The sequence below is a fragment of the Necator americanus genome, chromosome II (genome assembly GCF_031761385.1).
Source record: "Necator americanus strain Aroian chromosome II, whole genome shotgun sequence".
Lineage (NCBI taxonomy): Eukaryota > Metazoa > Nematoda > Chromadorea > Rhabditida > Ancylostomatidae > Necator > Necator americanus.
The window spans coordinates 27,958,213-27,985,972 of record NC_087372.1 but is presented as its reverse complement, the minus strand read 5'-3'; the positions used below and the strand labels follow the sequence as shown (position 1 = coordinate 27,985,972).

Below are 27,760 nucleotides of genomic sequence, written 5' to 3'. Positions count from 1 at the left end.
TCACACACTTATAGCAAAATTGTTAAAAGAAACCCATCCATTGATGCGTATGTTTATTAGGGTAGAGCGAAATAAGCTTTAAAAAGGAGTTTGTAAATCTCTGGCAGAGATTTGTGGCACGTGCTTCTGCTTTGAATTCGCATTCGTAAGTGAAGGGAAGCGAAGAGAGCACCGGAAGAAGTCTGAAGTCCAGCGTTAGCCAAATATCAGACTTCTTCCGGTGTAAAATATAATGTAGTATAATACTAATAGTGTATCCATTCGTAAAAAGATTGCAACGTCGTCAATTTTGTAGTATGCTGCCTTTGAAATGAAGAGTTATAATATCTTAATATTTCCAATCAGACATTGGCATTTAGCTCCTGCGCTCACGTAGCACCGAAAAGGTGTCCATGCGGAACCATTGATCTGTTTAGGACTAAGCCAGTTGATTGAAGTGAAGAGCAAAATAAAAAAATCTGAGAATTGCGACATAGGTTTTGTTGTTTTTTTCTTGGTTTCGTCATTTAACGATTTCCGAGAATAGATAGGAGGTGATGTTTTTGTGAGCATGAGCCTGATCAATTTCTCAGTAATCCTGAAAAAAGTACTTGTGAAACAGCCTCAAGTGACCCTTTCCCCTTTTTTTCCTAATGATGACAATCTTTAGGACTCGTTCCAACTCGTTTACGACATTCCACCAACTAATATAACTCGACTGAGTGGCAGAAGCTGTCGAACCTGTAAGGCACAGCATCGCTGGGGAGACGGGACCACACAAGCCTCTTTCATACGCTTTTTTCTGATTTGCTAGGAGGCTATACTCGTGAGCTACACGTCCACTTCTATGTTTTCGTGGAGAGATCCGAACACTATCCAGTTTCTGAAGCGCTGTCTCTGAAGACAGTTCATCAATGCTTTTCATAAGACAGGTGCCCAATCTATGAAGCATCTAAGATAACGATAATGAGCAATCACTTTCATAAAAACTATTGCTACTTCGAGGATATTAGTCTAATCCTTGTTTTATTGTTTAGACGAAATGGAAAATGATGTTGGAATCAGGGACATGCCCCGCACGTAGTGCAAATAAAGGAATTTTTGTTAAATCTCCGACCACCTTCATTTTCGGTTGTACAGGGATGTTTTCTCAGGACTGAAGTCTTCACTCGATATGTAGATGAGGGCTAAATTTTGTACATCTGTCGATTTAAAACACACTCGCTATATCATCTTTTTATAAGCCATGGAACAATAATGTCAATAATAAATCCCAAGTGAGACCATTAAGTAAAAAAGGGACGAAAATTGATGAACGGCTGGAGTGAATTGCTTACAACCAGTTCTCAAACAATGAAAGAAGTGTTCCTTTGTGAACGTTGAGATTTTCCAAGCGTAGACACGACTCATGAGTTCCGTCGATCTGAAATTACGGATATGAGGAAGTTGAGAAAAACAGCATGTTTGTTTTCCCTCACATACTATTTCAATGGAGTTAAAGCTACCCAAACCGTGCAGCTTGTCCATGTACCCCTTTTTTCTAGCTATTTCTTCTTCATGGGCTTCAAAATCAACTCTGGCTGAGTGTTATATTTCAGACTGGAGATTAAATCGTGTTTTATAGGAAAACAATAGTGTTTCCAGAAACAGGGGCTGGTACTACTTCAGCGTTTTTGATGGGAGTACTTCTGCTGCGACAATTGTCACTTATGATACAGATTTCTTTTCTCATTACCAGTACTTGCTTCCACGATAATCTGTGGCTTCTTTTCCTGAAAGTGTTGGGCAGTTCTGGTTCGCCACAGGTTTACGGACTTTTGAATTAGATTTCTGAGCGCTGGAGTGAGAAATGGGTTGCTTTTTTCAAGCTTTCTGATCCTGACTTGGTTTTGCTTTAATGTTCTCATGAAAACGTCCAGAAATTGCATCTCGCCCATGGAATCGAAGCATTGACGGTACGTTTAGCTTTTGTTGCTATCGCTCTTCATCAACAGTGCGTACATTGCGCACACCATGTACATAAACAAAGATAAATTGCTAGAGAACTTCGAACAGTTTCAGTCACATGAATGTAATGAAGGATAAAGTGATAAAGTGTCTGGCGTTGATCAATTCGCTTGGGATGCGCCACCACGATCACTTCAATCCATAATCGTTTGAGGTTTACGAACGTTGGCCTATACAATGACTTGTGCGGGGTAGTCGATGTGTCAAGTTAGTGTTTTCATCACCCCAGACAAGTTTGGTGCCAATTTATCCACCCTTGCCCAACAATGAAGGGCTAAGTTAGTTCTAGATCGCTACCGACCGTGCAGTAACAGTGCAATCTCTTACCGACTGTGCTACACTAGCCCATACATTTCGATAGAAGTCATAAATAGTTTTACTGATGTTGATCCGCTTATCTGTGGAACAGGACTTTTTTATTATTACGACTCTCGCCCTATTTGTTAGACTCTCTGTCCCGTTTCTTCCTTGTAGTTCCGTTGTTTAACGTTTGTTTTTTATATCTGGGTCGGTTTGGCGCTGGATATTAGGCTGTCACGGCATTATCAATGGTTTGAAACCGCCCCAGTAAACACGTGTTCGTTAACTTTACTAACTTTACTTCAACTTTGCCACCAGTTGCAATTGAGTTTGCTTCCCTCACCACGTCAGTTGCAGTCGGATCAGAACGACATTAATCACGAGTGTAGTTGCGGTGCATTTGCGTACGCGCTCGAAACGGCGCGGTGGAAGCGGCAGTTGGATCCGTCGCAAACTGTAGCGATGGGTGGTGCCAACGAGGGTTTTACCATGCACCCATCCGCCACGCGCCATCGAAGCGCCTCGAGAGAAGCCGCGTATGCAATTGTGTACGTGCTTCATCTCGTTTTGACCCTACTATACGTGGGATGCTGCCTTTGAAAGATTCTGCATTGAAGTGAACGCGTTGCGGCCTTCCAATCGGATTAATGAACGCCAAACACTTTAGCCTTATGTTCTTAAGCTGACCACATGGGATTTTGATAGATCCTATTGCATTCAGAAAAAAGCTACAAGAGTTAAGACATCTAAATTTTTATGCTAAAAATCCTGGGAACGTTGAAGGTGCCCCACAAAGCTTAACATTGAATCAAAATAGAATGTTAGGCTTTGTGGAGTAAAATCGTTCTTCAGCTTCAGAAAATGATTTTTTTGGACCGGGCTGTGAAGTCACTTGCAAAAGTCAAAATATCTCGTATGTCAACATTGTACAAAAAATGCCCTAAGAGTTAAAGTAAATAAGTAGCGAAAAAGGTGGACGCAACAAGGTCTGAAGTAGGAGGATACACTGCTGTGATCCGGACTTCCTTCCATTGAGTTGTAGCAATTGCTCGCTACAAATGTGGCATCCGCCGAGGGACATGAGGCACTCTTTCAATTATGAATTTATCTATTTATTTATTTAATTATTTACACTTCTATAATTCTACGCATCAAGTGATTTCGGATCGTTGCTTCCTCATATTACTGTTTGAAGCTTCACCTACTGCTAAGCTACAGTAGCTCCTTTGCCCTTTTCCATAATTTCTTTGAGACAAGAGAATTTACCAGCACTATTTTCATATACTGACAAACATCGTCGAAATGTGTTTAGTATCCCGCTACTGCAGGAAATATTTCTGGGCGCTTCTGATTCTGCTGGTTCTTTCATTCGTAGAGAGTGTTATGCATTTTAACTGTGACACTTTTAAACCAGCTACTCCAATCCTACTCGCTGTTGAGGAGAACCCAGCTGAACATATATTCATTAAAGCTGCCTCTAAACCTTAAGGGGAGCCAAATTAGGGGTTTTTCAACTACTGCTCCGCGCGTCGATCAGAGAATAATCTTTCGCATGATTAGCAGTGTGTTTACGGTAGGATGTATGGCTGTGATAGGAAGTTCCGCAGCATAAGTTCCGCAGTTTCACAACGGAGGATGTATTGAAACCGTTCAAAACTGGTTAAGCCTTCTGTGATCTCTTCGATTGATTTCAAGAGATCTGCTTCGGATGGTTCAAACACTGAGTTGACATATCAGCTGACCTCTACAGGTGATTGCGTAATTTCCTTCCATGTGCCTTAATGAACCTTCACCATACCAGAAAAAGGTCGTAAAGTAAAAGTAGTCGCATTGGTACATCTCAATTTCATTGATCACAAAGCACTTCCTTCTTTATTAATTGCGACATCTCAATGTCATCTTCCCGAATGTGACCTACTTGTAAACGATTTTTTTCCCAGAGATCTCTTTCATTTTATAGCAATTTCCGTTCATTTACTGACGCCTTCCTCAAATTTTTTTGGCGTCTGCTACCAGTTCACCTAATATACCCTACCATATACTAACTAATGTCGATACATTATGCATGTGATTGTGTTTGCGACTTTGAAACAAGAAAGAGGTTCCTAAATGTAAAACTTACCAGGTAGATTTTGATGGGAACCTCAGAATACTGGTCCAGCCCATTTGCCGTTATAGATCGGGACATCGTTTCAGTAAGATTCGATCTGAATTATGAGGTATATTTCACGAGTGCGTAGAAGACAAATAAAAAAACCATTCACCGAATGAATTTGTGTAGTGGCGTGTCAGTCAGCTCCATACTTTTGAAAAGATATATCTTAGTAGCTGAAAGGGACAATTTATGTTCCTTCAACATTTCTGCGAGTCGGGTAGTTCTTTCAGCTCGTTGCACGCTATCCGGTAGGGACGAGAACATTTCCTTCAATAAAACGAATAGCTCTCATCTCATTTTACCTGTCCATGCAAATGCAAATCCAAACCTTAGCAAAAGTCGTCACCGCTTCAATGTCGACCAGCTCCGGCTGGATCATCCATGTGTCGAACATGACCACAAACGGCACCTAAGTGATTGTTTTCTCTGAGCCAATTCCGGTCGAAGCAGCGTAATTCCTTGTTAGCATAGGACGTTAGGCATCCCACATCCCAACCATTTTACTTTCTTCCGGTGAAGCGCGCTGCTTGGTTACTTTATTACGTTCAGTTTGTATTAGAAGTGCACCCCATAAGGTGGGGTTGTCTGCACTGATGAAAATTTTAGGTTGAGTCGCAAATAACTTCCGTCTAGGTATGTAGTATATTTTGTTGTTTTTTACGCACACAAAATGGGTTACCCAAACAAGGGGTTTCTGTATTCGCTGTGCATGCCGAGCTTTGGTTAATCTTTAGACCGCAACCAAGTGTTGTGTAAGTTACGTTTACTTTTTTGTTCACCTTAAAGATGGATAAAAAAATACACCTGCGAAATGTGATGCTTTGGAAATCTAAAGGGATCACCCCACGAATCTGGGGTAGTTTCAGGCGGGTAGTGCCTAAACGAGGTCGTAGATCGTGGGGGAGAGGGTGATTCCGTTCATGTTGGTTCCATATATCAGTGCAAACGGACGACTCCGGAACGCTGTTTCTTACGACATCTTCTGTTGGAATGCGCAACCTTTGCGCCCCGCCTGCGATTCGCATAATTAGGCATAACCCGCCTGAAACCCGTACCACATCAGATTCGTGAGGTGATGCCTTCAAAAGAGGTAATAGTAGGCGGCCACGACTCAAAAATATGCAGTGTGCTAGGTGAAGGAGTGATAACCAATCGGGCGGATGGAAATTGGTTTCTCAAAATCCGTCCTGGAGATGTGACTTTGAAAGACGAACCATGGGGGAAGATCATCCCTCAGACCTTAGTGACGATATCTTGAAGTCGGTATTGGAAGCAAATCCACAAACAAGGGAGGAGTTAGCAAAGGGAGCCCAATACGTCAAAATTAACTGTTTGCCCCCACCAAAAGAAATGTACGAAAAACAAAACAGAAGTTAATTATGCTTCAATCTAATAGTAAGTATTTTCATGAAAGCAGTTGTGTTAGAACGTCATAAACAACTAACTTCTTTGCGCCACATTTTCATTTCTTCAACCATCTCTCGAGCGATTGTTCCACCCATTGAGTGACCCATTAGGAATGAGGGAACGTCTCTTGTATGAGCAGCTACCTGAAAGTTCGAAGCGATGTTGGGCTCAATAATTGATTAAAGAAAACAAAGAAAGTGTTGGACAGGTTTTTTTTTAGGATTTTCTTCTTAACACTATCGTCACTTTGTCGTAGGACGAGTTTGATTGACTTTACTTGTATCTGCAACCTATGTAAACTCAATAATATCTACAAATATTCGTCGTTTACTTGACAATGCAGCAACACAATTGTTGTTTGCTTACAGGCAGCATACCACGAATCTGACGTGGTGAGAGAATCCGCGGGTAAAGCTGGAGGGGTTGCAAATTGCGGTATCCGGCGTGGTTCCGCTCATCTTTCCACGATCGTGGCAAAAAAAACGGCGTGGGACAGATTCAGTTCCTATGAAGTACGTTAGAACACGCACCCTTCTACACTCTCCGGTCCCTTTAGCCCTTTAGCAGCCCATTCCTAAATTTTACTTGAATAAGTTGTTGAGGAGACCTGATTAATCTTCGACCACTCGCAATGACCAGAACAACCCGAGATCCCGTAGTCTATAACCTCATCTCTAGCGTTTCTTCCAGATCCCCTGTCTCATGTAAGATTCGTAGTTTGCGTGGTTTTCAGAGACTGATTTCAAACATACTTCCAGGAAATGGCTTAGACAAATATGAGGCCTGAAGATGAGTGAAGTTTCGCCAGCTTTCGTTAATTACTTTCATATCTTCGCAATTCTGTTAGTAGCATACCATGTAGATTTCTCGTTTAAGGAAAAGATCTTCGTAGGATTTGCGTTTGTTTCTCAAAACTGGATAAGACTTCTAACATATTCGTAATCAGAAGGTCAGTTAGAAACATTTTGGTACTCCACATTTTCCATATTACAGTGTTTCTCTTTGTTCGTCATTCATCACGAAAATATCGAACTTGTTTCAAAAAAAACTTCAACTCTTCAAATATTCAATCATTTCGAGTGACACATTCACATTATTACATCACATTTGACAATAAAGTGCAAGTCTCAAATTCTGAACTGTTTCCTTGTTATTTTTGACTCACCGCTTTTGAATAAAATGCTGCGAGTTCCTTCAGAGATGTCGCTTCAAAATCCATTTTGTATTCGATTGCAAATATGTTGATTTGTTTAGGTAGCACGTGGAGGAACGTATGATACGGAAATATAGAACCACCTACAGCATGAATTAAATAGACATTCAATTTACCGCGATGTGTTTCGCGAAGTTTGATAATTATTGAGGTGTCGATGTCGGAACTCCCGTCCCTCATCTTATTACTAATCAACTCAGCTAATTCAGAGATAGTCTGATCACTGAATAGCTCATGTACGTCAACATTGACGGCGAACTCTTGGGAGATTTCTCTCTTCAGGTCGAACAGTAAAAGAGAATGTCCTCCGAGAGCAAAAAAACTGTTGTCGACCGTCACGTCGGCTACATCAATCAATTTTCTTATAATAGAAATCAATCTATCTTCAATGGAAGATGTCCTCGTTTTGCTCTCAGGCTTTTCTGAATGCATGTTATAAATTCTGTTGAACTCCTTCATAAGTGAATCCTTGTCTATCTTCCCGGAAGAATTTAAGGGAATGCTAGAAATGTGCACGAAGCGTGATGGTATCATGAATGGCGGCAGAATATCGTGCAATCTTGCACACATTGTGTTTCTTTGTATGGGGTGCTTAGAAACGATGAATGCAACAATCGAGCTCTTCAAAGGCAAGACGCTCACTTCTGATACTTCTGGAGACGAGCACAGAATAGCGCGTTCGATCTCTTCCAGTTCCACCCTGTGTCCGAGAAATTTTAACTGCCTGTCGATGCGTCCTCTATAGATAAATCCCTCTTTTTCACGCCTTACCATATCTCCCGTAAGGTAGCTCGGCGATGTGGTGTTCTGACACGAAAATCGTCTATTATCACCAACGTCGCCGATGTACCCTCGAGCTATCTTTGATCCTCTAATGATCAGCTCCCCCTCATACGTGCTAGCCTTTATCCCACATATTTCATTCGCCATTGTCTTCCCAATGAGAGACCCTTCACTTGGTAAGTTTTTACATCTATTGGTGAGAGACCACACTGTACATTCGGTGGGTCCATAAATCTGCGTAATGTCCAAGCCTAATTGAAGAGCGTTGCCAAGAACCCCATCGTTCACTGTTTCGCCTCCAACAACCAGCTTTTCCAGAACAGAAACTCTCTGTATGTCCTGGATGGGTAGAGCATTGAAAATCGCAGATGGAAGGAATGCAATGTTGCAATCCATTTCCACCAATTCGAAGGCTGCGTTTTTGATAGCGCTATGGATACAAAGTTCGCATTTATTCACCAATGACCCGAATATATTAAATACGCTCACATCGAACACGATGTTCACCGAATGCGAAACACGATGTCCGGGTTTCATCAGGATCTGTCGCGTAGCACCGTGAAGGAACGAACTCACATTTTTCTGGCTTATTGCGACACCTTTAGGAGATCCGCTAGAACCACTTGTGTGAATTACGTACGCAATATCAGTACTAGCTGTTCGATTGAACTTCATTCTTCTTCTCATCCTATCGGTTTTAGAAAAACAGGGTAAAATTGCATCCTTAATTGCAAAGGTTAGCGGAATGTTTCCCATTATATGCGCTTTTCTAAGAGGAGGCCAAGTCGGATCTACGGGTGCATATCCTGCACCGATATGTCGCATGGCTAGGATCACTTCTACAGCACGTCCTGAATCCATCTCCACTGCAAAAATGTCGTCGCTACGAATAGCACAACCGTTGAGCTTTGACCATGAGTCATTCGCCCATTCAGCTATTTTGGTGATTTTTGTATGCACTTTCCCATGGCCTAGAGACAGCAGATTCTTTCTCCTTAACGTTCGTGTTCTCTTGCAATTCGATCCTTGGGAGAAGTCATTATTTGTGGATAGCACACAAACGGGATAATCTGAACGAATTTGCCGTTTCGTAGGTGCGCAATTATTTTGTGGAATAAGATTTCCTAGTAATGCATTCATTAACATGCGCACAGTTTCAGTGCGATATTTGAAGGAGTTGTACTCCATCATGATCCTCATTCCCTTTGGCGTATCATCAAAAGAAACCGAGAGGTCAAATACCGTGTTTGTAGAGTGCTGGTTGATCTTCACGATTGCATCCGAGAAGTCCACGGAAGGAAAGTCGAGTTGTTGACGATAATTGAAAAATATTTGGAATATGGGATGAGATTCTGATTGACGCTCGCTACCTAACTTCGCAACAAGCTTATGGAATGGAACGTTCTCGAATCTCTTCAGCTGTGGGGTCATCTTTTTTAAGAGCAAAATCACATCTTCTAATTTGTCTTCAAGTCGTACTGAAGCTGAAACAATCGCGTTGTTCAGGAAGTAGCCAATAAGATCCTTCACCTTTTCGTTACGGCCCACAACAGGACATCCAACGACAACAGAATCGTCTTCGCCGTTGACTTTCAGCCTTCTTAAACTGATAAGGAATGCGGAAAGAACAACTACAAAGTCAGTCGTGCGATTAATTTTCGCCATTGACTTCAAACGCACTACCATAGGTTCTGGAAGTATTTGAATGAGCTTTCTAAAAGAGCCTTGAGTTTCCTTTGACTTCCGATTTTCGAGCTTATATGGAAGTGTTGTTGCTGTTCGTCCGGATAAGATTCTCTTCAATTCTTCAAGTTCCTTCGAAAATTGAACATGCTGGCGCTGCCAATGCGCGTATTGGCTCAAGGAGTATGGAAGAGGCTTCAACCCTCCGTTTTTTGACTCAGAATATAAGGCATAAATCTGCTTTAATTCGTTTGCCAGGACAGTCACTGACCATCCATCTGTTAGGATGTGGTGCTGGTTGAATGCGATTACATAATCGCCATCTATTTGACCCGTTCTTACTCTTAAAGGCACTTCTTTTAAATTGAATTCGAAATTTTTCTCTTCGCATATCATTTGGTCGTACTCCTGAGGCTTCATGCTTTTCCACTCAACATTCTGGAAGCACTCAGTAAGTGACAACACCATCTGGTGAGCGAGGGCAAATCCTGGCTTCTGAACGAAGCAAGTACGAAGAGAGTGTTGGCGAGCTATGAGCGAATGTACAGAGTGAATTAGCCTCTCCTTTGAAAACGTGGGCGCTTTTTCGCGAAAATGAATAGTAAATAGAATATTGTACTTTGCTCCGCGTTCCAATTCTTGTAATAAGAACATATTTTCTTGGGAATGGGTTAACTCGGCTGGTGAAGTCTTATCGAACACCTCCGCGCTGCTGGGCACATTCTCACACGGAAGCGCCTTAACAAAATCCTTGAACAATGTGTGTTCGAAGAGCCGGTCCACCGTCATGTTTGTATTCAGCAGTCCATTGACTCTCCATATTACTCTTAGAGCACTCAATGAATTTCCACCGTGTTCGAAGAAGTCCGTGTCGTCATATATTTCTGCGCCTAACACTTCGCTCCAAATTTTGGCCACTTTGTCCCTTTGTGAAAGATTTCGACTCATAGCCTTCGGCAGATTGGGAGCTTTCTCGGCAAGCTGTGCTTTTTCCGCTAGTTCACGTATGTATAAAGGTGGAAGCAATGAGTGTACGATTAACCCTTCTTTTCTTAATGTTTCTTTTATAATTTGTTTACCGATTTGCGGGGAAATAGATGTTCTCATGAGTATTCCGTTGAGATCGTTTTGTTCAATTGTCGCAGCCATGCCAGCATTTTTCCACGCCGGCCACTGCACTGACAAAATTCTGCGCACGTTAGGGTGTCCATTTAAGGATAACGCATCCATAAACACATTTGCTGCGGAGTAGTCTTCTGTACCTTGCAAGGCGATGAAACTGCTCATTGAGGACGTCATCAAAAGATTTTCAAGATTCATATTTTTACGACACAGGTACTCCAGAATATTTGTTATACCGCCAATCTTTGGAAGTAAAACAGAAAGCATTTCCGAAGTAGACTTTTTCAACGACATCGATGTTGTTTTTCCAGCTGAATGAACAATTGTGTTGAGGTCTCCGTATCTGGAATAGAGCTCGGACATTGTTGTCTCCACGGAATTCTTGTCACTGATGTCCAGTGCATAGAAGGAAACCCCAGGTATACATACTTTCCTGCTTGGCATCCTACTGAGCACCACAACGTTCTTAACCCCAGTTGTTTTCCGAAGAACGTCAACATAAGTGGAACCTATGGCTCCTCTACCACCAATAACAGCAGCCGTTTTACCAACTCGAATTTTTTGATCTGGAAAGTGTGTTTCGGTATAAGTCATACTTAGTAGAGAATTCTTTGTGGCAAATAGAACCTCTTCTCTCAAGTGGAGAGCAGAATGAATGATTTGTTGAATGGGAATCTTCTCTGAGTTATCAACAAAAACGTTTTTTCTCTCTCTCCCCAAATGGTACTCTCGAATGGGTCCAAGGACGGTCCAGTGGACTGGTTCGCCTGTTAACGAAATCGCAATAAATCGTGTCCTGTGCGCTACAGTAGCTGAGCAGATGCTTCGTGACACCAGAAAAGGCACAGTGAAGTCGCTTGTGTCATTGCTGAGAATGTAAATAATAAGAGAAAATCTCCCAGGATCGTCAATGTCACTATGCAGAATTTCTGAAGGATGTTTAAATTCGACATGCCGGAACTCCCTGACGAATTTAAGAAATTCGTCGGGATTACTGGAAATTAGTAGCACGTCTTCCTTATCAAGGTGTTCAAGTTGTTGATCAATTTTTGCTCTTGGTGTCCAACTAGCAGTATAGTAGTTGAACGCATTGTTCTTCAGTTTTTCTCTCCAGCAAACCAATTTTTCAAATGGGTACGTCGGCATGTTAGGGTCAAACTCAGAACATGGGAAATGTTTACTGAAATCAATGTTTAGTCCTTGTGCCCACAAATCAGCAACACATTGGAAGAGCTGTGAATTTGCGGACAGTTCTAGTCCTTTATTTCTTCCTAAGACCGTGCTAATCACTTGAACGTCCGAGCGTCTTTCTGTTAAGAGATGCCTAAGAACACCAGATGGTCCGACCTCAACGATTATTTTTATATCACTATTCAACAAGACTGTGTCTATGCATTTCATGAGGTTTACTGGTTGCCGCATGTGATTCCAACAATAACTGCTTGTTAAGTTTGTGATTATTTCTCCATCAATATTTGATATAATATTCTTGTGGCCATCGAGAAATTGTACATTTCGCAGAAGTTTAGTAAAATCTTCTTCTAGACAATCCATCATCGAGGAATGGAATCCCCTCTCTGTGGTGAGTTCTCTGTAGGATATTTGCTGTGCATCAAGCTGCCTAGCTAGCGACGCTATGGAATCGGGGCTACCAACAACACACCTCAGATTTTGCGATAAAATTGCCGAAACCTCAACATTATCAGGGAGGTTAAGCTCCTGTCCGAAAATCACCAACATTCGAGCTTCGTTTGTTGTGGAGACCAATTCCCCTCGTTGTTTCAAGAGATTCATGCAGGTGCTCTCGCTCATCATTCCTGCGTAGAAGGCAGCTGAATACTCTCCCACGCTGTGACCGAGAAGTAAATCCGACGAAATACCCCACTTATCCAATTGTGCTAAAATCGCTTGGCATATAATGAATAGAGCAACTTGAGCATACTTTGGATTCATAATTTGATCATTGTGTGCATCACTTGGATACATGATACTCATGAAATCTTCCTGGAAAAGTTTCGATGCAGCGCCGGTCAAGCGGACAAGTTCTTCAGTGAATACCGCGGCGCGATTTAGAGAGACTTTCTCCATATTCGGATACTGCACTCCTTGTGGAGCAAAAAAGAAGCAAATGTTAGAATTATCGATGTCATTTGAAAGAACTGGCGAAGAGACTGCTTCCAGCCGTGAAACAGCTTCCGCTGTTGAGGAGGCAGCAATTGAAACTCTGTACTTGAAGTGTTCTCTTCGGGATTGTAAAGTGGTCGCAATTCTCTCCAATTCTGCATTCGATTTATCTTTGATGTAATTTGAAACGGCGCGGCAATGAGCAATGCACGCGTCTGCTGTTGCGCCGGAAATAGGAAGTATATAGACCATTGGCCCCTCCACTCCCTTAGCAGGATGAATAGGTGCCGAGTTCTCGAGCACGATATGCACGTTTGTCCCTCCAATGCCGAATGAACTCACAGCGGCCAACGAATTTGGTTTTAATTTAGTGGGTTTTAGATTAAGTGTGAATGTAAGGTCATCTCGTGGCTTAATTATGTTTATTTGCGGCGGAATTCTTTTTTCTTGAAGTATTTTTATTGTTTTCAGTAGCCCAGCCATTCCGCTGCCGGCAAATCCATGTCCGATATTGGCCTTGACTGAGCCGACGATCAAACCAGGGTTTGTTGTGTACGCTTTCCTTAAAGCGTCGAGTTCGATTTCATCGCCAACGCGAGTGCCAGTGCCGTGGCACTCAATGTAACCGATCCTGTTCACGTCGTCTGCCCGAAGAGAGGCTAGTGCCTGTTTCATGCACTCGTACTCTCCTCTGCTATTTGGAGCCATGAAACTCGCTTTGTGTACCCCATCGTTATTCATGCTATAGCCACGAATCACCGCTTCGATGTTATCGTTATCTCGGAGGGCTTGATTGTACATCTTGAGGACCACGCAACCTACCGCTGATCCTCTCACAATGCCGTCGGCTCCTCTGTCAAACGGACGACACTTCCCGCTTTTTGACAACACTAATCCTTCTTGGAACTCGTAGCGCGTTTGATTAGGAAGCACCAAAGAAACAGCACCCGCAATAGCAATATCCACGTCTGAGAGCCGTAGAGAATTGCAAGCTTGCGTCACAGCAAGCAGTGACGTAGAACACGCAGAATAGATCCCTACTGCTGGTCCGCGGAGATCGAGCATGTGGGCTGTAAAAGTGGACACGAAGTCCTTCATGTTCATTTCAAATAAACGACGAAGGCTGCCTTCTGCTTCTGAATTCGGGTCTCCATACTCACTTGGTTCTGCGCCAGCATATACGCCAATCTTTAAGTCATTTCTCTTCCGGATGTATCCTGATTTTTCCAGTGCATGGTATGCAGTTTGCAAGAAAACTCGAATTTGCGGGTCGAGAGCTGATGCGTCGTCTTCTGTCATGTTCCAAAACTTGTAATCGAACTTATCTATGTCGGGAATTATCCCCGCAGCGTCTACGAAAACGTCCTCTCTGGATTTTGCCCTTTGAATGCACTCATTCCCAGCAAGAAGGTTTTTCCAAAGTTCTTCAACGCTCTCACAACCTGAGAAAGCACCGCTGTAGCCGATAATTGCTATGTCAGCGCTTTGATCATCTGGTTCTCTATGGTTTGCGTGGTTTACTGCTTTTTGCGTCTTCTGGGATGTGAGTTCACCTCGTGCCATAATTTTCGACAGTTCGTCGAATGTGCAGTTATCATAGACTTCTCTTGAGGTAATTCTATAGCCGAGTTCCTTGCTGATATTTTTTCGAATTTCCTCAAGCATGAGCGAGTCTACGCCAAGATTCATTAACGGAACAAATCTTTTTTCCTCAATATCAGCTATGCCGCTTATTTCTTTTATTATACGCCGAAGACCTGTCTCGTTTTTACGAGGACTTTTCTGTTGACTTAAGCTATTCTCAGCAGTTGAAGTATTCGTGCGGTTTTCTTTCCTTTGGTCTGCATTGCTCACCGCGTTTTCTGCCTTGTGAGATTTTGGTTCACCTTGCGCCAAAATTTTAGACAATTCATCAAATGTACCGTTATCGTACACTTCTCTTGAGGTAATTGTATAACCAAGTTCCTTGTTGATGGTTTTTCGAATTTCCTCAAGCATAAGCGAGTCTACACCAAGATTCATTAACGGAACAAATCTTTTTTCTGCGATATCACCTATCCCGCTTACTTCTTTTATTATACGCTGCAGGTCGTTCTCGTTTTTACGAAGATTTCTTTGGCGATTTGAACGATTCTTAGGGGAGTTCGAACAAGTTTCTTCCGGCTTGACAACCTTGCTGAGGAATTTCTGCAAGTGGTTTTGTGTCCTAGAAATATGCTTGAAGTCCCCGTCAAATACCAAGATATTCTTTGCATTTGTATTCAGGACATCCAAAGCATCTGCAGGTTCCAGAGAGTTCCATCCTCTACTCCTTAATTGTCGACTAAGTTTTTCAGCATAACTACCGTGAAGCAGACCAACATTTTTCCAAGGTCCCCAGTGAATAATTTGTGTTGACATGTCGAACTGTTCGGCTAAGGATGTCATCATTCCATTCGCGAAAGCGTAGTTCGCCTGTCCAACGGATCCCAGAATGCACGCTGCAGATGAGGCTATTATAAGCTTCGCCGGCTTTTTCAGTGCCATAGCCTCATGTAAAACAGACAACCCCAAGCTCTTTGGAAGGCAAACGTTATCGAACTTCAGTCGGTTCATGTTAGCCAAAAGTGAATTGTCTACAACTCCTGCACAGTGAACTACAACATCGTAGTGCTCGTCTCTGGGAAGCTCCAAAGAGCGCAAATCCGAAGTGAGGAACAACAGCTCCGTCTGCGACATGTTCTCGCCGCCGAAGCTGTCACTTGACCTGGTAACAATGGTCGCCTTGTTTGGTTTTATCAATTCTATAATTTTTCTTCCAACGCCTCCTGTTCCACCTGTGATGAGCAAATGTCCTGCAGTTGGGGAGGGAATTCTCTTAGGTTTTACCGCTGAAAGACGCTCCACATATCTTTTAGAGTTGTTATAAAAAATACATTCGAAGATGTCCGCATACGAAAGCTCTGCATTTAGATCTTTGAGTTCGGTGTACGATACAAATTTATATGGAAGTTGTTGCTCACTTGCCAATGTGCGTAATAACCCTGTCCATTCCGTATAGGAAGTCCCATTGCTAAGACATGCTACAATCAAGACGAAATTGTGTCGGGTTGCAAGTAGTTGCCATAAAGACATTAATTTAAGCGCTTCGCTAACTGATGAACGGTGACAATGATATAGCACAATTATCTCTTGATCAAATAGGTTAGAAGACTCTAAAGCACAGATCGAGTAGTATCTGGAATTCTGCAAATCCGTCTTTCTACCTAAATTCACCACTGCAGCAACGTTATTCCGCTCAACTTTTGTTACCTCAAAGAGGATCTTTTCGAAGTAGATATCCTTAGGAGGACTGACGACCTCTCCAAAATTACGCGCGAATTGTTTGTTGAAAGGCCAGTACCGATCTTCTTTGAAGGAATATGCTGGAATGTTCGTGGTTTGGTTGATCTCCGCGAGGTTATGTAGAGGCCATTTAATGAAATTCCCTTTTACGTATTGAACTCCAATGCGCTTATGGTGCTCTAACGCTGTCGGTAAGTTCATCATATTAAAAGTGTCCAACTCGGCAGTACTCCATAAACGTTCGTGATTTTTCTTACTATGAAGATAGTGCAAACAAAATCCTTTGCCATATTCAAATGAGATAAAATCAGTTTGATCTAGAATAATTGGAGGATCATATCTTTGTATCGCTTGCCCATATTCCCATACAACTTGCCTTTTATAGTTGAAGAGTATACAGTGCCGATATTTGTATGTAGTTCGACCTTTTTGCAGTGTTGTGCAAATATCGCCGATGTCGTTATCAGATAAATTCACAAACTCCTTCAACTCGCGGACCATTTTCAATAAGCACTGCTTGTCATTGGCGGATATCGGAGCAAGATAATACTTGCAAGGTTCTGCGCGAAGGAACTGTCGAAATGGTTGTCTACGAAGCAGAACGGAGCAATTTGTCCCACTAAACCCGAAATTATTTATGGCAAAGTTTGGCAAGCTACTCTCCTCCCCAACAATGTTCACTTTTACATCGCTGAAGTCAATTTTAGGATTGGGACATTTGAAATGTGCTTGGTTGCTTCTGTAGTTGTTTTCCATCTGCATTAAGCAGGAAACTAGGGAAGCGATACCGGACGCACCCTCAGCATGGCCAACATGGCTCTTCACACTTGACACTGTCACATGACCGTGTACTCTGGCAATTGCTTGAATTTCAATAGGATCACCTAAAGAAGTGCCTGTGCCGTGGCATTCCACATTACCAACTTCTTTTTCGCAAATTTGTTTCATTATTCGTTCCTGTGAGCTGCCGTTCGGAACCTGCAAAGAAGCTGCCTCCCCGTTGTGGCCTATCGCCCAGCGGGCTATTTTGAACCTTGCGTCAGTACCGTACCTAGAAAGTAGGATACAACCAACGACTTCGGAACGAATGTATCCATCAGCGTTGGCATCGAAAACTTGACATACTCCTTTTGATGATAGCATCCCTGCATTCTTTAATACCTCAGTAACAGTGTCGTGAAGGATGAGGTTGATACCCCCTACAATTGCGTAGTCGCATTTTTGATTAACTATAGCATCAGCTGCGTTGACTAATGCTGTGAAAGAAGAAGAACAAGCGGTGTCAATAACTAGGACAGGTCCTTCGAGCTTCAACCAATGAGCTATCCTCCCTGCGACACAGCTTCCATTTGTCCCACTGCTATAATACCCGCTCGCTTTTTCTCCTACCTCACTGTATACACGATTCGTGAAATCACTTCCGCTCAGTCCTACAAACACTCCAGTGTTCTTTGGTACCTTCGTCAAATTGGCGTTATCCAAACAGTTCTTGACTGAGATCATCATAAGACGCTGCAAAACATCGATGTGAGGGGCCTCCTTTGGAGTAATGCCAAAGAATTCGGGATCCCACTTTGTGATGTCCATATTCATAAGGTAGTTACTGCTCGGGGAGCATTCTCTTGTAAATGACTCCTCACCTATGATCCCTATTTTCAGTTGCTGCCAGAATTCTTTGTTATCAGAAGCGGAAAAGCAGAATTTTCCGTTGAATCCCAAAATATAGATAGATTTCTCCTCTGGGGACATTTTATGGTTTGAAGAGAAAGTTGAACCAATACTTGGAAAGACTTTCCTTCTGCCTTCAGATTTTTCAGAAACGATGTGTTTTGTTTTCTGCGAGGAGTTAAGCACTAGACTAAGCTTCTTTCTACACTGAAATAATAATACATCATCTACAAAAATACATGCGTCCGCCTCTATAAATTTCTCGTTCTCCATAACTTTCTCAGCTAACGCAATTATTGACTGCGATGGTGATGGATTAAGGTTATGGTCCAAGTAAATCTCGCGTACATAGATTGGGAGAAAATAGACATCAGGTCGACGATCCACAACAGTTAGACAAATAGCATGCAACGCCGCATCCATTAGCGTCCACACTGCATATGGCTTCTTGTAGTCTAGAACTGCAAATATCCGTGTTTCATTTCGTTTCAGCGACTTGATCGCTTGAAATTGACCATCGTAAGCGAGACCGTTGGCAGCCATTTTAGAGTAGAACTGTTTCATGTTACAGTCTGTTTTGCATTCATTTCGGAAGGAAATTATGTCTAGAGCAGGAGTAACGACGTGCTCATTGAAGCTAGCACAACTAGAACATTTAGTTTCTCCATTTACAATCACATGAAGAGCGTTTTTGTCGGTTTGCACCAATTCATACTCGTTCCCTTCTTCGTATTTCCATGGATTTGAAAGACTAGTATTTGTCAGGGTAAAGTAAGTGCCCTGTTCAGAGTTACTGTTGATCCATTTTAGTAGGATATAAAACTGATAAGCTCCAGGAATTAAATTCTCCTTAGAAACATGGTGCTTTCTCAAGATTTGACAGTCCATCTCATTGAACATTCCATTCAATTTCAAAGGAAACACATTAAACGTCTCTTTCTCAGAAAAGTTGCCTGTTTCAAACAGATGTACTGAACTCCGCTCGATTGGTAGAACTCTGTTTTCTAACTCGAGAGCAGCACCAAAAGGCGGATCATCCTGCAGACGCTCAGAAGATAACTGATTGATTTCTGTTCTTTTTTTCCTCCTCCTCTTCTGTAAGCCACCGTCTAATCTCTCGATGGTTGGAGTTTCGAAGATACTTGTTGTCGAAAGCTGATTGTTAGTAATGATCTCATATTTTCGGGACTGTATCCTGTCTCTCGGACTTTTCTTAAGCTTCACGCTGCCTTTCTTCTCTCGGATATGGTCAGCTAATTTCTCGATAGTCGGATTGTCAAAAATGTCTGTTGTCGAAAGTTGAAGATACGGAAAATATTTCTCGTTTAGACGGTTAACGAAGTGCACAACATTCAAAGAGTCCAAACCCAATTCCATGAATCCGGTTGTTAACGAATGCTTGTTGACAAGAAGCGGCTGTGGAACAGTTTCTTGTGTTGCCCTTATGACAATCGAAAGCACATCATCGTCAGTAGTAATGCCTTGTTTTCGGTTCTGCGTCTTCTTGCTGCCTTTCTTCTCTCGGATATGGTCAGCTAATTTCTCGATAGTAGGATTGTCAAAAATGTCTGTTGTCGAAAGTTGAAGATACGGAAAATATTTCTCGTTTAGACGGTTAACGAAGTGCACAACATTCAAAGAGTCCAAACCCAATTCTATGAATCCGGTTGTTAACGAATGCTTGTTGACAAGAAGCGGCTGTGGAACAGTTTCTTGTGTTGCCCTTATGACAATCGAAAGCACATCATCGTCAGTAGTAATGCCTTGTTTTCGGTTCTGCGTCTTCTTGCTGCCTTTCTTCTCTCGGATATGGTCAGCTAATTTCTCGATAGTAGGATTGTCAAAAATGTCTGTTGTCGAAAGTTGAAGATACGGAAAATATTTCTCGTTTAGACGGTTAACGAAGTGCACAACATTCAAAGAGTCCAAACCCAATTCCATGAATCCGGTTGTTAACGAATGCTTGTTGACAAGAAGCGGCTGCGGAACAGTTTCTTGTGTTGCCCTTATGACAATCGAAAGCACATCATCGTCAGTAGTAATGCCTTGTTTTCGGTTCTGCGTCTTCTTGCTGCCTTTCTTCTCTCGGATATGGTCAGCTAATTTCTCGATAGTAGGATTGTCAAAACTGTCTGCTTCGAAAGCTGATTGTTAGTAATGATCTCATATTTTCGGGACTGTTCTTTTTCTTTTTTAAGCTTCATGCTGCCTTTCTTCTCTCGGATATGGTCAGCTAATTTCTCGATAGTAGGATTGTCAAAAATGTCTGTTGTCGAAAGTTGAAGATACGGAAAATATTTCTCGTTTAGACGGTTAACGAAGTGCACAACATTCAAAGAGTCCAAACCCAATTCCATGAATCCGGTTGTTAACGAATGCTTGTTGACAAGAAGCGGCTGCGGAACAGTTTCTTGTGTTGCCCTTATGACAATCGAAAGCACATCATCGTCAGTAGTAATGCCTTGTTTTCGGTTCTGCGTCTTCTTGCTGCCTTTCTTCTCTCGGATATGGTCAGCTAATTTCTCGATAGTAGGATTGTCAAAACTGTCTGCTGTCGAAAGCTGATTGTTAGTAATGATCTCATATTTTCGGGACTGTATCCTTTCTCTCGGACTTTTCTTAAGCTTCATGCTGCCTTTCTTCTCTCGGATATGGTCAGCTAATTTCTCGATAGTCGGATTGTCGAAAATGTCTGTTGTCGAAAGTTGAAGATACGGAAAATATTTCTCGTTTAGACGGTTAACGAAGTGCACAACATTCAAAGAGTCCAAACCCAATTCCATGAATCCGTTTGTTAAAGAATGCTTGTTGATAAGAAAAGGTCGCGCAACAGTTTCTTCTGTTGCCTTAATGACCATCGAAAGTACATTATCTCGATCGGGAATATCTGCAGAAGTGGTCTTAGCATCCTTGATGTCAGTTCTCTGTTGTCTGTTGTATCCTTTAAAGGAGGTAAGGTGTGGTTTTAGAGGATGTAATCTCTGCTGTCTTGAGGTATAGATGTTTTCAGTATTCTTTGGTGCTTCAATGAATTCACTTTTTTTGCAGGTGGAAGGTACCGATCTTGTTCCACTTGTGATTCTAATATCTTCTTCACGCATATGATTTTCCTTCCTGAACTCGTTTTCTTGTCGAATTGCTTGGTTCCTGTTCCTAGTGGACCTGTGTTGTATAATTTCAGATGGTCGTCCAGAAACTGAAAACGAGGAAGAATATCCATTTTCAAATGCAATCATTTTCAGTTTGCCGTCTTTCCACACCTCAATCCCACTCTCTGTTCCGTTGGTGTCTTTTACTACCTCGCATTTAGCAGGTAAAGTTGAGAAAAAGATGAATGTGTTCAGCAACGTGCCGGGTCTCATTTTCGATGACAATTCTAGGACACCGTTGTACGGCGAGTTATCAAATTTACATTGTATGATGGCTTTGGTCATAGTTCTCTCACTAGTCAATATTGAGTTTTGAACGAACTTATTGTACGTTAGATACGTTATCGACCCTCTAGGGTTTCTTGGAGGACATGCTGGTCTATTTCCTAACATTGATTCAGCAAAAGTTGATGCCCTACATGTGAAAATTCTTGAGCAATCAACTTCCGCGAAGACTTCGAAATTTTCACCCGATTTCTTCACTGTCGTTACAAGCCGGCATGGTCCGTTCATTTTTTGTGCATCTACATGGAACGCCTCTATCATAATCTTTCCTTGAATCCGCTGAATTAATGCAGTGTGTGCAATTTCTAGAGCAGTGCCTACTCCAAAACGTCGAGTACCAAAAAGTTGAGGGTGGCGTATTTCGTCGATGTAATTATTAAATGTAATGGATAGATGTGTGCTGCTTTTAATTGTTCCAAGAAGATAATGTTCGTACACATTAAGTTTTTCATTGAACCATACGCTTTTACGATTAAATGGATATGTAGGTGTTCTCACAGACTGAACCTCTGGATCACAAAGATGTGAAAAGTTGAATGGGAAGCCACTGGTGTATAACTGGGCGCAGATGGCAAGAATCTTGTAGGAACCAACTACGGTATTGTTATCACAACAAATCCTGTGTGAAGGCAACAAACATGTCACCCCACATCGTGACGTTCTTATTGCACGACGAACTGTTTCGTTATTTGCTGAAGTAATGTTGAGTTTTGCCAAAGCAATAACGACATCCTGAACACTCGACAACCCCATCAGCTCAACTGATGTTTGCGACAGCGGTAATGTGGACAGAGCTATTAGGGCAGCAATAAGTTCTCGCCCGGAATCAGCATAGACCTCTAATTTTTCAAATAGCCTCGACATGAATAAGATAAATGAAATAAGTAGTTTGTCATCCTTGCTAAGAATATCGTCTAGAGAAGTGAAATGATCGAGCACAGGAGTGAAGTGGAGCAGGTCGTAAGAAAGTCTGCAGTTTGATAGTAGTAAAGCAGGTCCCATTGAGTCTTCTAATACAACTTTGCGACCAATACTCTTACATAATTCACGACCTCGCCTGTCAGTGACCACTGCACAGCGGTGAGAATAATGATGTTTACGAGAGGCCAAAGTAGCCACTACATCATCGATCTTACTCTCTCCATTTATTAGAACATTTTCAACATTTTTCACCATTATATTGAGAGAGGTACTTTCTTTAGCAGAAATGAGTAGAAGACTATATTTTCTGAAAGTGCCTGCCTTTGAGATGGGTTTTTTCGAAACGTTTAAAATTGCGGCGGCGTTAGTTCCGCTAATTCCAAATGATGTCATCCCACACACGTTCAGCTCGGCGTCTTCACCAACAATTGGAATCGTCAGATTACCCAAGTGAATTCGATTATTTAGAACATGAAAGTGAATAGCGGGAGGAATGTATTTTTTCTCAAGCATTAGGGCTAGTTTGATCAATGCAGCGCCACCTGCTGAAGCCTCTCCATGCCCGATCACAGTTTTCATAGAACCAATACGGATATTTTGAAAAACTGTGGAGAGCACGTTAGCCTCAATTGGATCGCCAACAGCAGTACCGGTTCCATGCGCCTCCCAATATTGAACGTCGAGAGTTTCAAATCCCTGAAGCAAAGAAGTGAGAAGCATTTTGTGGGCGACAGGATTTGGCGTCGTAAGAGATGGAGCTCTCCCCCCATGATTGACATTGATATCACTGATTATTCCCAAATAGTTAGAGTCGTCCTTCGTTTTCTCCAGAAGGAGCACAGCACACCCATCTGAACGTCCGTATCCTGATGCTCTAGCATCGAAACTCAAAGACATTCCATGTCGAGATAGCATTTTTCCATTTGCCCTAACTCCTTGCCCCTTTTCGCTTAAAATAAGGTTGATTCCTGCGACTATTGCACGAGAACATCTTCCACTTTTCAAAGCGTTTATTGCAAGTTCCGCAGCTACAAGCGATGAGCTACAGGCTGTATCAACAGTTATTGAAGGCCCATGACAACCAAACACATAACTTATTCTTCCAGCCATTACGGCACACATTGATCCCAGTAACGAGTTAATAGATGTATCCCTCTCCATTAGATCGGCGTACTCCTTCTCCATAAGACCAACGAATACACCGATCTCACTCAGTTCCGTTATTCCAGCGTTTTCAAAGCATTCATGTATGCACTCCAGAAGCAATCTTTGTTGAGGATCAATTGTCTCTGCTTCACCAAGGGAGAGATCGAAAAAAGAAGGATCAAAATGGGATACATCCTGAGATATAAAGTTCCCACCCTCAGTTGAACTCCCATACTTTTTACCCTCGATGAGCACATCTCTAGTGTTTATGCGATTTACTGGTATTCTTGAAGATGGGTTTTTGCCGGTTTTCAGAAGATCCCATAGCTCCATTGTATCATTGACACCACCCGGAAGCCGACAAGAAGCAGCCACTATTCCGATAGAAATTGGATCTAAATTGCTTCTGCAACACTTTTGATTCATTGTTCGTGATTTGACATCTAAATTTCCCAATTTGGACAGGTCTTTCAGAAGTGGCAAAAAAACATTCGTGCCTTGCAAATCCGGGTGCACGATTGGTAAGTTATTCTGCGTGTTTGAACTTCGTTTCTGATGATCCTGCAGCTGCTTCGCTTTTGGAAGGATTAAATACATATTTCTCGTCACAACTTTGCTTCGGATACACTTGAATAGAAACCTTATTTTAAACAGGGGTTTCATCATTAATATCTGGGTCGCTAACTGATTTCGCAGTTCAGCTGCTAGCCATGCAACCAGCAAACTTTGGAATCCTTTTCCGTCTTTGATTGTACAGATATGGTGGCAACATTCCCCAGTATTTTCAGGGTGAAGAAAAAGCAACCAATGCGCCGTTGTTCTACTGCTAAAACAGGGAACAAACTGAGCTTTGGTTTCCATACCGAGCGAGATTAAAATCCTTCGTCGTATCTCAACTGTTATCACTATTAACTTTTTCTGTAAGCTAATCCGAATAAATCTTCCCCAGTTGATGAAAAATACTCTACTCCTCGCCTCGGTTTTTAGCGTCTTCTCTTGAGATCGATTGTGGTTCCTTGCAACGTAAAACAATTGGGCATTCCTCACTTTCTTTATATCCACCGTGAATACATTGAAACCGGGTGTACTAAATATCAATATCGACGTACTTCTGGTTTGCAAACATATTACTGCAATCACTTCCAATACTTCATGATCGGGACATTTTGCACTTTTCGTCTTTTCTTCGTGAGGTGTCGCTGTAGCGGACGATTCTAAAACTTCTATGACAGCCACTGAAGAAAAGGTAGTTTGCTTTAGCTAAAAAGCGAATTACCATCAGTTCTAGTTCTAAACACCTTACGTTGCTTGCACAGATTCTTTTTATTTGTGGTAGATTTTGGTAGGCGGGTTACTATTGGTTGTATTTTTGCTCCAATGTAATGGTCCTTCTGGATGAGTAGTTCCACAGAGAAATGAGGAGGTACCATCAATAACTATTCTAGCTATTGTGGTTGTCTGAACACTGCATTATTAGTGTAAGTAGAATATCTCAAAAATTACAGCCTGACAGTCGTTAATGACGAAAAAACGTTGGCTCGTAGTAAATGGCCGGCGACTATTTCAACTATCCGTGAAGAAGATGATTGCATAATCATCGTCCTAAATTCTACTTAAAGGCGGCGTATCAAGATTTTGACGTGGTACCCACAGCGAAAGCGTACAAAGGCGTAGGAGTCGTTTTCTTCAGTTGCAGCGCACCACCCTTACGCATGCGCCGCGCCCAACGACGATCGGGCGAAAGTCTGTCATGTCGTTCCACCAACCTACTCAAGTGAAACCAATGAATAGGCTGCTGAGGGGAGTGGAACGTTTACGTAGTGGAGTGCTCCAACGTATCTCGTAGGAACTAAGATGGTGCTCACGCAATTTTTTTTGCTTCATCTAGAGGAAGATGAGTGCTGCGCTCCGCAATCTACTCTCCGAATTCTACGTTTTGCCGTGAATTCCGCACCACTTCAAAGTCTTTTTATACTGCCTTTAAGTCGAACTTAAGCCGAGCCGTGAAAAATGCGGAGTTGATCGTGCAGTGAAGTACGACGCAAGTGGTTTCGCGTGAGTCAGTCCATTTAGTCAGCTCAACTAGCGCAAACTGGAAGCAACTGCTTAAATTTCCGACGGAACTGTGTGTGGAGACGGACGGCAAAATAAGTTGCCCCAGAGTAACACATTTCGTTCTCCTCCTATTCCAAACCCTCTCTCTCTCGCCGAAATGGTGTAATATTGGGTTCGACTTACGCGTTTGGGCGTAAAAATTAGTCGAATTAGTATGCCGACGAGTTCACATCTCCAGAGCTCTCCAGTCTCCAGAGCGCACCACAGGCTGCTCTGAGCTGGATTATCTCATTCTGGTAGTTCTTTTGCGATGTCTTATTGTTGTTACAGCGACCGTTTTCGTTTTCGTGTGTTACATCGTTTAACTGCCATCAGTGAGGGGTGTTGTGGTTCTAACTCATAGTTTTGTGGATATTGATATACTATGGTACGTTCAAATGGAGCCTTTCATATGCTTCAAAAATAGCGAAAAAAAAACAGCGGAAGAATCAGTGAGGCAAGAGGTGATATCATTCGCCTTAGTTTTCTCGATAAGATCGCTGTGAGTTGTCTTCGATTGCCAAACTCCACACCGCAACTCGATTCACAGTGTTCGTTTCGCCTAGTGCATGTGATATTTTGTTTCATAGTTTTTTTTTTTCTTTCGAGTATCACTGGGTCACCACAAGTTAAAGGAATCCTGTCCATTACCCCACGAATCTGAGGTGGTACGGATTTCAGGTGGAGTATTCGTATTCGGGATCGTAGATTAAGGAGAGGGGTGGGAGGGGGTGATTCCGTCCATTTCTTCCTAATTGCCGTAAAAAACGGGCCGGAAGATACGGCTTCGAGCGTTCCGGCGCGCTATTTTCTACAACGAGTTCGATTGGAGTGCGCCAGCCTTGGGCACGCGCCGCATCTTCCGGCCGGTTTTTTACGGCAATTAGGAATAAATGGGCGGAATCACCCGCCTCTCCATAATCTACGATCCCGTATACGAATATGTCACCTGAAATCCGTCTTCCCTCCCCCTCAGATTCGTGGGGTGATGCCTTTAAGAAAGTTGCAGTGTTCTGTGCAAAAGCCGAAATTCGCTTGTTGGAAAGTCGGGAGGCTGCAGATGCCCAAAAGTTTCTAAAAACGCCCATTATAGAGAATGCGAAAAGTGGCCAAAAAGACAATTTGCGGAGATTTTCTCTGTAATTTAGGCCTCTAAAAAAGACGCAGTGTTCACCTCCTCTCATTACGCTTCACCCGTTCCAGTTACAAATAGGACGATCATATGTAGTGAGAATATCCCAAATTTGTTCTCATTCTATTATGGGAGCAGTGCATCCTTATCAACAGGAGTAGGCACATACGCTGGTTACGAAAACAATAGACGTGTTAGACGATGTCAGTTTTTCTGATATGTTTGTTCGCATGAACATTTTTTTTTTTGAGTCGAACGAAAATATATCTACGGAGGTATCTGTGCATTTATTTTATCGCGAAATACAGGAACCATCAACTGACGATTGAAGCTGACGATGGACGTGATGACCACTATAGTTAGGTCAAAACGACATGAAGCACGGATATTTGCGCAAGCTGCTGCGCTCAAAGCGGAGCGGTGGAGCGTAGCGGTTAGGATCGTGTAGGGATCCACGCTACCGCCACACACCTCTGCACTTCGCCATGATCCTACCTCGATTCCAACCGCTGTCTCCACCGCACCGCTTCCGAGCGCGGCCGCTTGCGCAACGGTCTGTGCTTCATGTCGTTTTAACCCAACTATACACAGATTACGTTCGGTTCCACTGTTGCGGATATGCAACCTCTGAGTAGCAACACTGTACTCCGTATTGGTGATTGTGATATTGTGATACAGGTGATTCAAGAGACTCCGTCTACCCCTCTCGACCACTATTCACATGAAGATACCGAGCAAATTTTTGGTAGATTACAGGTATCACTGCAGAAATCTTTTTCTTCTTCCTCCTAGCGTTTGTCCCGCGTTGTTGCAGGGTCCGCCTTTCTCCTTCTTGTCTTCCATTTGGTTCTATCCATTGCATCAGCCGTACATAAACGCGCATCTATCATATCCAGCTTCACACGGTCTAACCACCGAATCTTTGGCCTCCCACGCGGCCTCACTCCTGAAACGTCGAGCTTCAGTGCGGTTTTGGCCACAGAATCTTCCTCTCGCCGCAAGATGTGACCGAACCATTTCAGTCGGGCCTCCTTCATCTTCTCAGTTATCGGGACGACGCCGAAGATGGAGCGCATAGTGTCGTTGGATACTTTCTCTTGTAGCGTTACACCTATTGTCCATCTTAACATCCGCATCTCCATAGCGTGTAACACTCTTTCCAAGGCTTTCGTCGTCGGCCAGCACTCGCATCCGTAAAGGGCAACAGGACGCACAACCGTCGTGTAGATCTTCACTGCATATCATATTACTGCAGAAATCGTATTTTG

The 27,760-nt window shown here is 42.6% G+C and overlaps 2 protein-coding genes across 3 annotated transcripts; both read right to left on the bottom strand.

Moving 5' to 3' along the window:
• Positions 1-1,312: 1,312 nt before the first annotated feature.
• On the bottom strand, positions 1,313-24,696 carry RB195_019702 (uncharacterized protein; the record flags this gene model as incomplete). Of its 2 annotated transcripts, XM_064187679.1 has the most annotated exons (10): positions 1,313-1,402; positions 4,409-4,493; positions 4,551-4,708; positions 4,770-4,850; positions 5,887-5,991; positions 7,014-19,893; positions 19,944-23,661; positions 24,242-24,353; positions 24,416-24,480; positions 24,570-24,696. In XM_064187679.1, 10 exons carry the CDS (start codon positions 24,694-24,696, stop codon positions 1,313-1,315), a joined length of 17,421 nt encoding a protein of 5,806 aa, XP_064043561.1. The 2 variants fall into 2 exon arrangements, with proteins under 2 accessions (XP_064043561.1, XP_064043560.1); XM_064187680.1 differs by lacking the exon at positions 24,242-24,353 and having other exon boundaries at positions 7,014-19,909; positions 20,113-23,661; positions 24,376-24,480.
• Positions 24,697-27,280: 2,584 nt separating this feature from the next.
• RB195_019701 (uncharacterized protein) lies at positions 27,281-27,634 on the bottom strand (the record flags this gene model as incomplete). Its single annotated transcript, XM_064187678.1, has 1 exon — positions 27,281-27,634. The coding sequence occupies one exon, from the start codon at positions 27,632-27,634 to the stop codon at positions 27,281-27,283; it is 354 nt and encodes a 117-aa protein (XP_064043559.1).
• Positions 27,635-27,760: the final 126 nt, after the last annotated feature.